We start from the raw sequence: 13,728 nt of genomic DNA on the forward strand, positions 1-13,728 counted from the left end.
AAGCTGGTTATTTTGTTTTTACTTGGACCGCTGTCTGTTTCTTACTCGTTTTTGGAGTGGTGAGTGGTAACGGTTAACCAAGTTGGGTCCTCGAAATAAATGCGCATTTGACAGTATACCAATACCTCATATCCTTTCACGATTTATTTTATGCAAGATTAAAAGGAAAACCGCAAAAGGGAAAAACAATATTTCTAAATAAAGTAATTAATGTATTGTTCATATTCTAAATGTACATTTTGAAGTATCATACTTTAAAAATAATTGAACTATTTTTTTTAGATAATAGATAAAAATAACTATCTTTCTCTTCGTTTTCACCACCTTTTTCTCCAGTCAATTTACTCCTTCCCACACTGCATTTGTGTTGGATTTTAATTTGCATGTCTTTATTTCTTTTGTTTTTGCGACAACTTTGGTCGAGGTCGTCTGGTTTTTTTCATTTCTACAGCTTTCTGTTGGCGTCTTTTATTAATGCTACTCCAATATTGCGATCGAAGAGCGCAAGAGCTGGATGAGAGAGAGAAAGAGCGCTGCAGCTGGAAGCAATTGAAAATTACAATTACATCCACTTGCATTTACCGTTGTTGTTGCCTGGAATGTCTTACTGAGCATGCGCAACATCGGGTCGACAAAAATCGATATACAATTGCTGGAATGCTCTCTATTTGAAGTAAACACATAAGGTTTTTTTGTATATCTACATAAATTAAATTATGTGGCATATTTTATTTCTGATAATTTAAATGCCAAAATATATAATAATGAATTAAATAAAAAAAGTCGTCCCTACACAATTTTAAATTTTTAATATATCGATGGTTGTACACAAGGTCGATGACGACTGTAATGAATTATAGCGACTATCTAATTTACTAGTTAAAACCATACCAATATATCTTGGAACTCGTACACATTTGTTTTAAGTATTCTCTACAGTTTTGAAAATGAAAGACGGCACAAAGAATATATGAATATCTATAGTTGCAAATACTTTATTTAAATGTTATTAATGAGAGAGAGAGATCATTTAATTATTTTCCGCCTTCCTTCAAAAGCTTTATTTAAAGCCGTTAAGAAAGTAGAATTTTTCAAACAAAAGTTACTTCATAAAAATGATTTTTGTTACTTTAGTATAGAAATATTTCTTTTGTTAAAGGCAGTATAAAAACAAATTAGGCGAAAACTCTTGTTCAAGTACTCACAAAAAATAAAATAATGGAGTACCCCTGCTTTTGAAAAAAATATTTTCATACCAAAGAGTTACCTTAATACCGTTTCCGGTATATTTCGAGAAATCCTCGTGGTATATTTTAGTGCCATTTAACCCGCAGTCTGTCTTGTTTTGGCGCTACGGCTGCGGTCACACTGGTCGTGTGTCGCACAAATAATAAAAGAAAAGAAGGCAGCGAAAGCAACAATAATAAAAATAAACAGCCGTCCCGATAGCTGAGCACAAAAATAAGGTGTACGTAATATAGACAACTAGGCAAACAAGGCGGCTGTGCGGGGCGGAGGTGAGTTATATCGGATTGCACGACACCGAGATTCCGATTCCGAATTTCCGGAACTGGTGTACGTACGTGACCCTACAGATGAGTGCATATACTCATGTGCATATATGTACATATATATCGCCCGATAGATCCTTCATACGGGAGCGGAGTGGAGCAGACTGTGAGACAATGGGCGCCTGTGTGTGTCGCCATAACCCCGACAACGAGACGATGAGCGTCTCCTCGGCTAGCATCTCGCGTCCGGCCAGTGCAGGTGAGTGGCCTTCGATGCCGATGCCTATACATCTTGTATATGCCATGTATTTCCCCCCATCTCACCCACACATCTCCCCATCCACCACGACAGGCATTGCCATGGGCGCGGCGCGCAAGAACCGACCGCTCTGCCACGAGACCATCCGGTGGCGATCCGACGTTCCCCTCACCGAGGGCCAGCTGCGGTCCAAGCGGGACGAGTTCTGGGACACCGCGCCGGCCTTCGACGGCCGCAAGGAGATCTGGGATGCGCTGCGGGCGGCCACCAACGCGGCCGAGGGCCTCGACTTCCAGATGGCCCAGGCCATCCTGGACGGGGCCAATGTCTCGGTCCCGAATGGGTGAGTTGACCCCCACATTTAAGGGCTTTGAAGCGTTTTCGCAGTATGATATGAATGATTCGGTTAAGTTAAAACAATTTGTAACATCTGGAGAGCTCGTTTTATTACCCAAGCTATTGTAGTCACAGTGTAAGGTGAAGAACCGTCTTGCAAGACATAATTTGATATGTTTTTTATCCTCTAATGCTACTTTCCGAAAAGAGCCATACAAAATTTAAACTACAGAATTCACACAAGGATGTTTATAAATTTCTAAAACATATCCGTCCCGGCGAAGTCCCTAATGACATGACATGCTAATTGCCATCGTCCAGAAAATCAATAATGTATATAGAGATTTCACATGGCCATAACTCCATTAATGCATGACAGCGATTTGCTGGTATCCTTTACTGGAAGCCACGGGGGTATCATTAATTTGTGATGAGCGCAGGAAACCCCGCGACTCGGAAACAAAATAGAAATAGTGGAGCTGGTCAAATGGTTATATGAAAATAGTAATTTCCTAATACTATTTTTTCTTTACTCTGAATCAGTTAACATTTACAAAAGCGAAAGTTCTATGTTACGTACTCCCCGTTTAGAGTATCTCAGGCGTCGACCATACGCAACAAATTTCCGCAGTAACGTTTTTATTAGACATCGATTTTTGACTGACACTCTGTGACGCTCACTCGCCTCGCTTTGTAGACCGTATTTATTTAAATGCAGTGCTGACCCTTCCCTTACGTTTGGCGTTGCATGCGCCAGTGTCCTTGATGGTCGCTCCCTACGTAACTTCGCTGCTATCTAGGCTCTTATCAGACGTGACCGACCTGGCATTGAATCATTAGCGTTTGGTTCGATTGGGTGACATATTTTGTTTTGGTTTGGCTGGGGGACTTTCGATAAGATAATGATAGTGGTTGGCCCACCCAGTTACTGATCTATGCTCTATTTTTTTTTTTTTTTTTTTTTTTTGGCAGCTACCTCACAGAATGTTACGATGAGCTGGGCACCCAGTACAAGGTGCCCATCTACTGTCTCTCGTATCCCATAAATATCGTTAAGGAGGAGAACGGACGCGACTCTCCTGCCGAATACTCGGAGCCCGTCGATGGAGGCACCGAGATCTTTTTGAAGCTGCGCATATCATCTACCATGACTGATGTTAAACTGCCGGTGTACTCCAAGGACACCGTTGGGCAGTGCAAGAAGAAGCTTCAGGTGAGGTTACACACTCTACACACTTATCCGTTGCTTGTAGAGTGCAAATGGATATGGTACTCGTGCAAATATATGTCAAAAAGACATTTTATCGAACAAATTCGTTTATCGACTTATCTTGAATGAACTTTAAATGAACTTATTTCTTACTTTTTAGGCCGCGGAGTCTGTCGATGCCTGCTGTCAGCGATGGTTCTACAGCGGCAAACTGCTGGGCGACAAGGTGCCCATCGACGAGTGCAGCATACACCAGGGGTACGTGGTGCAGGTCATTGTCAACACGGAGCACTACAACCACGACAACAGCACAAGTACGGCGCACGCCAGCTAGCGGCGCAGTCAAACCCCACTAGTCAACAGCAATAGCAACAGCAACAGCAAGGAGCCACGACAGCAGCAACTACAGCAGCAGCAACAACTATTGGCCAAAGCGGGCAGCGGCATTCGCAGGCGGAGGAATGCCATATACTCAGTTTATAGCACAAGGAACCTTAAGGGGAATGTACAGCAAACACCGGAGCATCAGCGGGTACAACAGCAACAACAGTATACTCATTGCATTTATCAAAATAAGCAACAATTGCAAGTTGTGGCTCTGTCTGCCTTGTTGCTGTTGCTGTTGTTGTGGCTGTTCGCCTTGTTATGCTTTGTTTAATATATATATATATATATATATATATGTATATATACATATATATAAAATGTGAAAAACAAAAGATAGAAGCCAATTTGCTGAGAAAGGGAAATCGGAATGGGAAATGATTATAAGATATATAAATGATAAACTTACATATATTTTTTTGATAATAATTACTTGATAATAATGCAACTGATTTAGGCAGTCGAGTGTATACAGAAGCTGCTATGTTAAGTGTAGTAATCGAGATCTTTTTCGGGTACTTCTCTATTGAAAAATATGTACATTTTTATAAAAACCAAGATGAAAGGCCTCTATTAACTAATTGTAAGCGAGTGCTAGAGCATTTGCCTAATGTATATGTAATGTAAAAATAAACAAGAACTGTAGTATTTGGCCGTAATAGAAAGCATGCAACAAACAATTTTTGATACTGTACAAAATGCCAAGCACAATATTATGAGAATGAACATAATTGTGACAAAACCCAGAGAATACACAAATTGTTAAGCATATTACTTGCTCAAATGTAGTTAACACGAATGAGAGGATCACATCGCGAGCAGAGAGATGAAGCGAAGGCGAGGTAGGGAGTTGAAGATTTAACCCAAGTACCTTATAAATGTATATGATTTAATTTGCTTATAGAGTCGATAATCAAGAAATTGGAATGAGTATTTATTTATCTCTCAAGCACATGAATATCCTCTACTACAACTGCGGTATCGTCAAATGTCCGTTTTAAGTGCGTTAAAAAACCATAAAGCATTTATTGACGATATTCCAAGTTAATTAACAATTCAATTAATATTAGCACTTACAAGGCTGAAAGCGGCGAAACTCTTTGTTTTAAGTGTTTGTTTGATTCAGTAACGAGTGTAGAGTGGTAATGAATCCAAAAACCACGTTGAAATTCAGCATCGCTTTATTTTTAATGAATTTGTTCGATCCTTTTTTCACATCTCAAATAAAAACCTGAATGAAATTTTACTAATAAATTAGTCAGTTGATAAGAAAACCCATGACCGTATATATTCCACTGTTGACGTTGTTTTAAAATTTCTTAATATTGTATTTGAAGCCGTAAAGCCATTCATAATTTGATACATTTCTGTACCGCACTGCACGAGAGTGTAATTGCCAAAGTTGAAACAATTATTGATGTAATGAAAATAAAGAACACTTGATTGCATAGGTACCCATTTTAATTGTTTTTATTTAAATGTTCAAATCAAAAGCAAAATGATTTTTTAGCTTCGCGAATCCATCTTTTGCAGCAAGGTGAGAAACGAAAAAGCAGTTGTAATAGTCTAGAAAATATATTTAAAAAATATGTTAGCATAAAAGGAACACAATGATATTTAAGCCTGATTTCACCGACACCTTTTTCCACAATAATCTTTTTCGCTGCCACTGGTTAAAATCTATTTGCAAGCAAATTATTGTTTCCAGTGTCTTAAGAACTGTAGAAATGTGTGAAAGTGAATCAAAGCTGTTACTACACTCACCCCTCTGAATCGTTCCACGTTTAGATTTGTTATTTTCCCTGCTGTAAGTTGAAACTGTCTTCGGGAATTCAGAATGAAGAAAAGATAATCACTGCGAACCTCCTTTATGTGTCGCTGCCAAGGACTTCGCAATAGGGCCTCACCACACCGTTGACTGTTCTGAAATACGATGTCTGCAAAGTAGCAGATTATAAAGAGCTCATAGAGCACCAGCAGCAAGTACTGGCCCAGGGAAACCATTCGCATGAACGAGTTTTCCGTAGTGCTCTTCGTCGAGACAAATGCCACCAAGCACATAAGGAAAGTGACCTCGCCGATCTTCACGAACCATATAGGACTGTAGAATCGTTCCATTTGCTTCAGAGTAGCCACTATGTAACGATGGTGTTGAATGCAGTGTATGAAGGATTGCCTGAATGCTGATGCGAAATTCTGAAATTCTTCTGCTGAATTCTGTAGAAGTTCTTGTAGAGGTGTCTCCTCTTCCAGGGAGTAAGCGTATTGACCAGGCTCTGCATCGGACACAGATTGCTCAGCTTGCAATTGCCTGTTTATGTAAAGTTAAGTAGAAATCAGAGTTGTTTTACATTAACAATTAACCATTAACTGCTTATGCCTTACCAGTGGTGCTTTTTCATTACATTTTTCAATAGTATTCGAATTTTGAAAGGCCATGCTCATTAATACATTTTTAATTACCATTGTTTTTAAAAATCCATCTTTCTTACACCCTTTCAGAGGGTATTATAATTTTAAAATTTCTTATTGTTATATTATTCAAATCGGAAAACGATATCATACAGTTTCCATAAAAACGATGGAATTATTGAGCTGCAAACCATCATAGCTTCAATGTTTTTAAACATATACGTACATATGTAACTACAAATTTAGATGTTCTAAAGAATATTTAACTTTTGCAATAGCTGCAAGGTTATATAAGCTCCGGCTTGCCTAAGTTTGATTATATTCTTGTTATATCATTTACACGAATATACTCAGACATTTAGTAATGGTTTACTATTTTGGAATTACGATTATAACTTTAAAAAATCGAACAACGAAAATCATTAAGCGAAAAATCAACAAAGCTCATTGTACATTTTTAATTAATTTTAATTTTTTAATTTTTTTTTTTGGTATTACCTTATTTCTGCCAAATCGGCTCCCATTTTCACATAGCTGGTGGCCAATACGTTCTTAAGACTGCAAAAGAGCACATCATACTGTCCCGATAGTAAGATACAAAGCACCATATGCAGACCACTAGAGGAGGCAAAGGAAGCCGCTACTTGGATCTGGCCCACTGCCTGAAGGAAGAACACAATCTCATAGACAATTGGTTGCTGAGAAATATGCACATTAGAAATGAAATTCAATTAAACAAGTATTTACTTACAGTGTAGTCGAAGGGATACCAACAGGCTAGTGGCAGACTCTTATCGCGATAAGCTATGGGAAGGGCCAGCCAGAAAATGGTGCCAATATAGCAGCAGTATACATAGATCTTGATCCAAAGTTTGGACATTCGATAAGACTCCGCCATTGTAACATAACTGAATCCGACGGCAGAACGTGGCTCATATTCGTCATTGATGTTGGTCAAAATATCGTGTAGCAGTCTTGGTCTAATTCGTCGAAAGTAGAGCTTCATTGCAATGGTCCACAGATAAATGATGGTTTGTATTAAACAATTCACGAAGAAGTCCAAGTCTCCTTGTCCGTAATTTATGTAGATGGTACATATATACAAGCCAGCTATATGCACCGATACAAAATAGTTGAAGAGCTCGTAGAACAGATCCCAGACTCGGACCATATAGGCCAGACATCCACAGCCCTTTACGTAAAAGCCAAAGGGATACATGGCCGCTATGCACATGGTCTGTCTTACAAAAACGAAAAGATCTCGACGCTTTGAGTCATCAGTTTTATTTTCCTTCTTGGTCTTGCCCTCCATCGCTATCAGAATAGTTATCCGGACAAAAACCTTTTAGACATACTCTTTTATAGGATAATCACTCAATGTCTCTGGTTCTTCAAACTTTTCAATTATATGTCCACAACTAAATAAACTTTAAATTACATGTTGCAACAAAATTTTGTTATTTTTATTATTATAAAATGAATAAATGATAAGCACGTTGTTTTAATACAAGTTTTTGTGAGACAAACTTGTAAACTTTTTTCTTGTTGGTTATATATAGGTATATTAAATTACTTTATTAATAAATAAGAGGGCAAGGCTATAGATTTTTTTTTCTAAACTATAGTGTTTATAAGAAGTACTTATGTTCGTCAGGGTTCGGTTTTACTAAACACGTCTTAATTTGAGTATCTGCTTAAAAACTATTCATTAAATATTAGATGGCTTCACCGAGTTTGACTCAAAGGCTTTTTCTTTGTAGTTGGGTGATGTTTGTTTTGTGAAACTTGGCAGCCTTACCAATCATAACGCTACTTGACCATCAACCCATTCAGACAAGGTCTTCACAATTCCTTAGCTGACCAGGCCATCATTTACAAATAAACCCTGCCGTCGGGAGAGGAAAAGAGCTTTACATTGAAGTCCAGTTGACCATGTCCGAGGAGTTGGGACTGCGATATGTTGCCAGCACTTGATTTCGTACGCCGAAATGCGCACACAACAATGGCCGGATTCAATATGTCGACGAATAGAGTAAGTCAGCCGGGAGGAATCAGCCCGGCTTCCACTATTCGCCCGCTGAAACGCGACACGTTTCCCTTTCCGTTGATCAATGTGCATGTTGCACAAGGCGGCGACATGCGACAGGCGACGAGTGGAACATGTGGGTGCGTCTCTATATGTTGGGTACATTGTGGCAGATGCAATCAAGCATCGGGCACTCACTGCTCTTATTCTCCCCTATTTACCCTCCCTCTGCCACCCTGGTCATTATTTTAATGGGTCGTTCGTGGAGAAACGTTTTCTCCTTTGGCATCCATTTTTCAACCACTTCATTGCATGTTCAACAGCGTGAGGGACATTTTCTCTGATTAATTTATTCCTTGATTTACTGCTCTTGCGTTGCTATTGTATTCAATGCGAGGTTCGAACAAATCCTTTTAAATTTTTTGGAAACTTTTAAAAGATTAAAAACTAATTGTAGTAACACGTTTTGTAAATTTTTATCAAGTAAAATCTTATGTTGCGGTGATTTACACATATTAACATTATTAATGCGCGTTTAGGTAGGATGATACTCTATCTTAGGATGCCAAATGAAGGGATTCCGTTTACGGCATTTACATTTATACATTTCTTCAGCCTTTAAGCTGCGGTAAGTGCTCATCATGGTCTTTTCTCTAGTTGTCATGATACATTAAACTTTATTTTCTAAGCTCAAAAAATGTATGGAATTTATACCCCTGCAGAGGGCATTATAATTTCAGTCAGAAGTTTGCAATGTAGTAATCAGCGTCACTAGGAATGTCGATTCTGGTGTGAAACATATTAGATTTAAAATATATCCTATTTGATTCAAATGCAAATGGTTATATTGAAATTAAGTTTTCAGATATTCAAATTAATTTCCAAAAAAGTCAAATCAAAAATTTTAAATATTTTAACATTTTCCAATAACAAAAAACAAAAGCTGAAAATCGAAGCAATTCTATTATAACGTCTTCCTTACCAGTCTGTTGTATTTAAGTTATTAACCATTGGGGACACCAATAAATGCAGTATGGACAGGATTATGTGTGGGTTTAAAGTCAATATTATTTTGAGTGTTAAAATAAGTGAAGAAAAATATAAAAAAATTTTTGAAAAAAGCGGGACTTGACCTACATATTTTTAACTCGACATTTTAACCACCGAGTCACAATCTTTCAAATTTTTCGAAGAGTTACAGACTCGATTTTTGCCCAAAAATACATTTTTACCATTATTTTCTTCTGTGTTTTTTGGTTTAATGCTTAACCTACCAGCCACAGTAAAAACAGTTTGTGAATTTATTTATTCATTCCTTAATATGCTGCTGGTTCTTTATTATTGTAATTACTGCAATGTACTGGTGATATAAAGATAGATTAACAATGGGTTCTGGCGAGAGAATGAAGCAATTAAGCAAGGGTCATGCACACGAGCTTGGACTAAACAAATGAGCGGCTGATATAAACGGTTAGACAAGCTGGGATGAGGTTCGCAGGACGAGGACACGGATGCCGATCCGAGACCCTAGTCGATGTTCAGCTGGCGGAAGGTGCCCTCCATGCCGAACAGGTCGTCGCTGGTCTTGGGGGCGCCGGGGCGCAGGGACTCGTTGGCCTTCTTGTCCTCCTGATCCTTGAACCACTGGGTGTTGTCGACCAGCTTCTGCTTCCACCACTGGTTGAGCTCGACGACGCCGCCGGCCTTGCCGCCGTACTCGTTGGGCAGGAGGTCGCGCGGCACCACCTTGTAGAGGCTCTCCACGTCGTTGTGGAAGGTGATGCGGCTGCGGATCTTCTCCTTCACGAACGGCTTCACGAAGTTGAAGATGGTGTCCACCAGCGGCGAGATGTTGATCACATGCACCTCCTTCACCTTCACCGGATACGCCTCCTGCACGGCGATCAGGAACTTCTTCACCACGGTCGGTGAGAATTTGGCAAAGTGTGCAGCGCTGGCCACCGAGGCGTCCAGGATGAAGATATCACCGGCAATGCCGACGCTCTCCTCCGCCAGCCGCACATCGCCGATCATCAGGGCCACCTTCATGGCGTCCAGAATGTGGTGGGGCTGGAAGTCGCAGTCGATGCCCCGGATGAACGTGATGCGGCGTCCGTTGGGCGTGATTCCCGGTAGAGTGGGGCAGTGCCTGTCAAGTTACTCCACTTATTGATCTGTGGGATATCAGTGGGCGTGGCCGAAGTACTTACACATAATCCAGCACGATGTTGAGCTCTTCGCGATTGATGTCCCGATTGGAGAAGAACTCGGGCACCGCGTTGCGCATGGTGTAGTACATGTCCAGCTTCTTCTTCACCTTCTCCAGGCTGAACTTGCAGCCGCGCAGGAAGGTCGTGAGGCGCATGTCGTCCATGTCCTTGGGCAAATGCGGCTGCGTCTCCAGCCACTCGCGGATCAACTTAATGTCGCGCTCAATGTCTGCTGGGTCCTCCGGTTCACGCAGCTCCTCGCGGATGCTCACGCGCTGGTCGGGTGTGGGGTGTAGCATCATCATCTGGGGATACATTAAGAATTTATTTATATATATAATATATATACCAAAGGTCGAGTCACAATGGTTTATCAAGTGAACAACAAATAATAAACATTGTCTACTGTCTGACCTTTCTATTAAGTCATGCCTCGAGTTAAATATTATAAAGTTTAGCTGTCTGGCTTAAACAATGAAATTGCAACCCCCTTTTCCTCGCTGGCTGTTTCGCCACTCTGTTTAATACGCAATTCAAAATAATCAGATATTTTTGACATTTTAATTGCGCGCTTTCGAAACGCTGGTCGTTCGTAGGTCTTGCGGTCACACGTCACTGCCTGGATTCATTAGCCTGGGCTGTGGCCAAATATGCATTACTTTTGGCACGCCCCTCACCGCATTCCCCCTTTTTGGAGAGGGGTACTTGGAGCTTAGAGTTGACATCGGCCTCAAATAGTGTTCATGGCCCTTCTGTTTTGAGCCATCTGGTTGGCCTTATTGGGGGAAATGTATATTTGTAAATAATGCGAATGAATAATAAATGGTAATGTGAGTTTATGCAAACGTAGAAAAGTGACTTAGAGATAGTCGTGCTTTCAACTTGATACAATAAATCCTTATATAGTATAGCGTGGCTTAAACGTTTGCCGCTTTATTTGTGCTTGTTGGGGCGTACTTTGTTTACTTTTGATTTTAAACCCTACTTAGTGATGCGTAAACCGTCTTTGTTTTTGTCATGAGGTAACTGACATTTAAAGATGGGATGACTGGTTATTTTGGCCAACTTAAAGCTTGTGTTCAGAAAAGTCTACTTAAACAAATGGGCTATTTGTAATCCAAATTTGCAACACCGCAGACACCGCAGCTCATTGGGGTCAAGCAGAGTTGGCAAGAGGAAAAGCTCTCGAAATGAGCTAAAGTCTGAGCGGGGCATTGATAAAGCACCTATATGCTGCACATGCCGCAACCAGCTTCGAATGCAGCAACAATTGCTGTTGCTATTGCTTTTGCAGTTGCAACCAGCAACCACCAACCAGCAACCTGTTAGAATTGCAATTACTGCCGGTCGATCGGCGGAGGCTCGGCCACACTCAAATTGCTGTGTGTGCACACACTCCCATGATTTTTGTTGCTGCGCTAATGGCCGCTGCGGCTATTGCAAATTTTTCTTGTGGCCTGCAACTCAATTGCAAATATTGCGAAAATCTTCAGCAAAACAAAACAGCGCGAAACTGAACAATTCGAAAATCAAGCGTCCAAGACTCAAGAAAAATGGGCAGAAAACGGGTTTTATTAACTTATTTGTCTGTTTTTGGTCGTTTGGCTCCAGATAAAGTGCTTTCGGTTTCTGTCTCTTTCGGCCTTTGTCATTTGCTCCTTCATCTCACTAGCCCTGTCTCACTCGGGACCATTGGCTGGCATTACAATAATTCTGTTTACTTATTTGTTTTGTAATGCTATTTTTTTTGTTAAGAATTTCGGCAAAGACTGCGGGTAGCATTTAAGTGGTTTAGGAAGTGGTTTGTAAACAAGAGACTTACGAAAACAACATTTGATGAGCTTAAATTGCTCAAAAGGTGTGATAATTAAGTTTCCAGAAACCATTAATTTATGCGTATACACATAAAGTTATTAGGAAAAGCATTATTATATGAATAATTTGTATTATTTCTTATACAGTATACAGTCTTTGGTTCGATATCGTATATTTAGGGCAAATTTTTGTATTATCTACATCTGGTTTTTGCCTATCACAAAAATATCTATTCTTTCTTTAAAAATTCTTCTTTAAAATTAAAACATTAAAATTTGGGTGTTTCACTTTGAATAATTGCTAAAATACTCAAATTTTTTCCCTTTTACAATCGCGATCAATGAACTCTATTCCTTATCGAATATTCTCAAAAGATGCCGAAAATACTTTCTGCAATTTATGCATATTTAAGAGATTCCATCGACCATTGTTGGACCACATAAATCGCTTTTGTCATTACGCGCTGGCATTCAAATTGAGTTATTCGCGCAATTCCAAGTCAAGTTATTGATCCTTTGTAAAATTTATTGCTCTTCGGTGGATGGCTCACAAAAATACTCAATTTCTTTGGTATCTCCGAAATGCAGCACATGATTTGCACACTTTATCACGAATATTTTTCGGCGCACTAATTAAAATTCCGGGCGTTGTCCTCAAGAACTGGGGACTCCACAAAAGGGGCTTTAGTGCCCATACTGTAGTAGTATAGGATGGGAATGCTCACCTTGATTAGAATGAGATGGTTAGTTGGTCAGAGGTAATCCTTTAGGTAGTATATCCAACGGATAACGCGGCGTATGAGCAATAGCACACAACCGAAGCGCTCAAGACGGTAACAGAAACTGAATGTCTGCAAACACGTTTCGAACCACTTAAATACTCGGCGACTCCGAAACCGAAACGATCCGAAGACAGACGATCGCTGGTCGGGCCGTGCGATAAAAGAAAACCGAAAGCCGTAAAACAGATCATGCCATGAAAATCGGTCAGAGAGAAAAATGCACGCGCCGGCTCCTCGGAAGAGGGAGGGGCGGAAAGGAAGTCGGCGGCTGGCCATTTGCGCAAGATGGGTTCAATGAGCGGCGCGGTCTGTCCACGCTCCACTGCCGTCTGTCCAGATGTGGTGAATCTCGCCAGACTCGAAATAATCCCGACCGCCAGGTTCTAGCATATTGATTAGCGAAAGTTCGTGTCCTCAGTCTTTTGTTGTGCTCGTTTTGCAAACTCCCGATATCATCCAATACCGAAGTTTGTGCTCTCAGTCTTTTGTTCAACACCCACAAAATCAAGCAAACATTAAGTGTTTTGTTCTGCTGCAGTCCCACAATAAATTTGAGCAATCACACAGCACAGTGCGTGCCAAAAGTTAGTTATTAACTTTCGAACGCGCGTGTGTGTGGGCCAATCGATCGACTCGGGATTGCTGAAATGATTTCTGTCATAATTGTTTCTTTATACTTTTTCGACATTTCCCAAATTAAGCAATTTAGTGAACATGGAACTGGCGTTGGATTCGCCGTTGTGCCTCTTACCAAGCAGCCGCGAGTCGTTGAACTTGTCGGCCG

At 40.3% G+C, this 13,728-nt stretch overlaps 3 protein-coding genes across 3 annotated transcripts; 1 reads left to right on the plus strand and 2 right to left on the minus strand.

The window, feature by feature from the left end:
• Positions 1 to 1,351: 1,351 nt before the first annotated feature.
• LOC108137497 (ubiquitin domain-containing protein 1) lies at positions 1,352 to 5,154 on the plus strand. The gene is made up of 5 exons (XM_017259213.2): positions 1,352 to 1,517; positions 1,646 to 1,770; positions 1,864 to 2,113; positions 3,079 to 3,319; positions 3,477 to 5,154. The coding sequence occupies exons 2-5, from the start codon at positions 1,686 to 1,688 to the stop codon at positions 3,648 to 3,650; spliced, it is 750 nt and encodes a 249-aa protein (XP_017114702.1). The 5' UTR covers positions 1,352 to 1,517; positions 1,646 to 1,685; the 3' UTR covers positions 3,651 to 5,154.
• A 22-nt stretch (positions 5,155 to 5,176) lies between these two features.
• On the minus strand, positions 5,177 to 7,424 carry LOC108137443 (odorant receptor 83a). The gene is made up of 4 exons (XM_017259107.1): positions 6,864 to 7,424; positions 6,611 to 6,810; positions 5,465 to 6,011; positions 5,177 to 5,266 (listed from the first exon to the last, which is right to left on the minus strand). Exons 1-4 carry the CDS (start codon positions 7,422 to 7,424, stop codon positions 5,207 to 5,209), a joined length of 1,368 nt encoding a protein of 455 aa, XP_017114596.1. The 3' UTR covers positions 5,177 to 5,206.
• A 2,014-nt stretch (positions 7,425 to 9,438) lies between these two features.
• LOC108137498 (alpha-tocopherol transfer protein-like) lies at positions 9,439 to 12,994 on the minus strand. Its single transcript, XM_017259214.1, has 3 exons — positions 12,888 to 12,994; positions 10,349 to 10,653; positions 9,439 to 10,287 (listed from the first exon to the last, which is right to left on the minus strand). The coding sequence occupies exons 2-3, from the start codon at positions 10,651 to 10,653 to the stop codon at positions 9,666 to 9,668; spliced, it is 927 nt and encodes a 308-aa protein (XP_017114703.1). The 5' UTR covers positions 12,888 to 12,994; the 3' UTR covers positions 9,439 to 9,665.
• Positions 12,995 to 13,728: the final 734 nt, after the last annotated feature.

This window comes from Drosophila elegans, unplaced genomic scaffold, assembly GCF_018152505.1.
Source record: "Drosophila elegans isolate 14027-0461.03 unplaced genomic scaffold, ASM1815250v1 contig_476, whole genome shotgun sequence".
Classification (NCBI taxonomy): Eukaryota; Metazoa; Arthropoda; class Insecta; order Diptera; family Drosophilidae; genus Drosophila; species Drosophila elegans.

What these genes read in the sequence shown, in the direction of transcription:
- LOC108137497 (XM_017259213.2), top strand. Translation starts at nt 1,686, where the DNA reads ATGGGCGCCTGTGTGTGTCGCCATAACCCCGACAACGAGACGATGAGC. An exon ending in CTCGCGTCCGGCCAGTGCAG is followed by an intron (nt 1,771 to 1,863) that starts GTGAGTGGCCTT and finishes CCACCACGACAG; the next exon opens with GCATTGCCATGGGCGCGGCG. An exon ending in AATGTCTCGGTCCCGAATGG is followed by an intron (nt 2,114 to 3,078) that starts GTGAGTTGACCC and finishes TTTTTTTGGCAG; the next exon opens with CTACCTCACAGAATGTTACG.
- LOC108137443 (XM_017259107.1), bottom strand. Translation starts at nt 7,424, where the DNA reads ATGGAGGGCAAGACCAAGAAGGAAAATAAAACTGATGACTCAAAGCGT. An exon ending in GGTATCCCTTCGACTACACT is followed by an intron (nt 6,811 to 6,863) that starts GTAAGTAAATAC and finishes CATATTTCTCAG; the next exon opens with CAACCAATTGTCTATGAGAT. An exon ending in ACGTGGAACGATTCAGAGGG is followed by an intron (nt 5,267 to 5,464) that starts GTGAGTGTAGTA and finishes TATATTTTCTAG; the next exon opens with ACTATTACAACTGCTTTTTC.
- LOC108137498 (XM_017259214.1), bottom strand. Translation starts at nt 10,653, where the DNA reads ATGATGATGCTACACCCCACACCCGACCAGCGCGTGAGCATCCGCGAG. An exon ending in AACATCGTGCTGGATTATGT is followed by an intron (nt 10,288 to 10,348) that starts GTAAGTACTTCG and finishes GTAACTTGACAG; the next exon opens with GCACTGCCCCACTCTACCGG.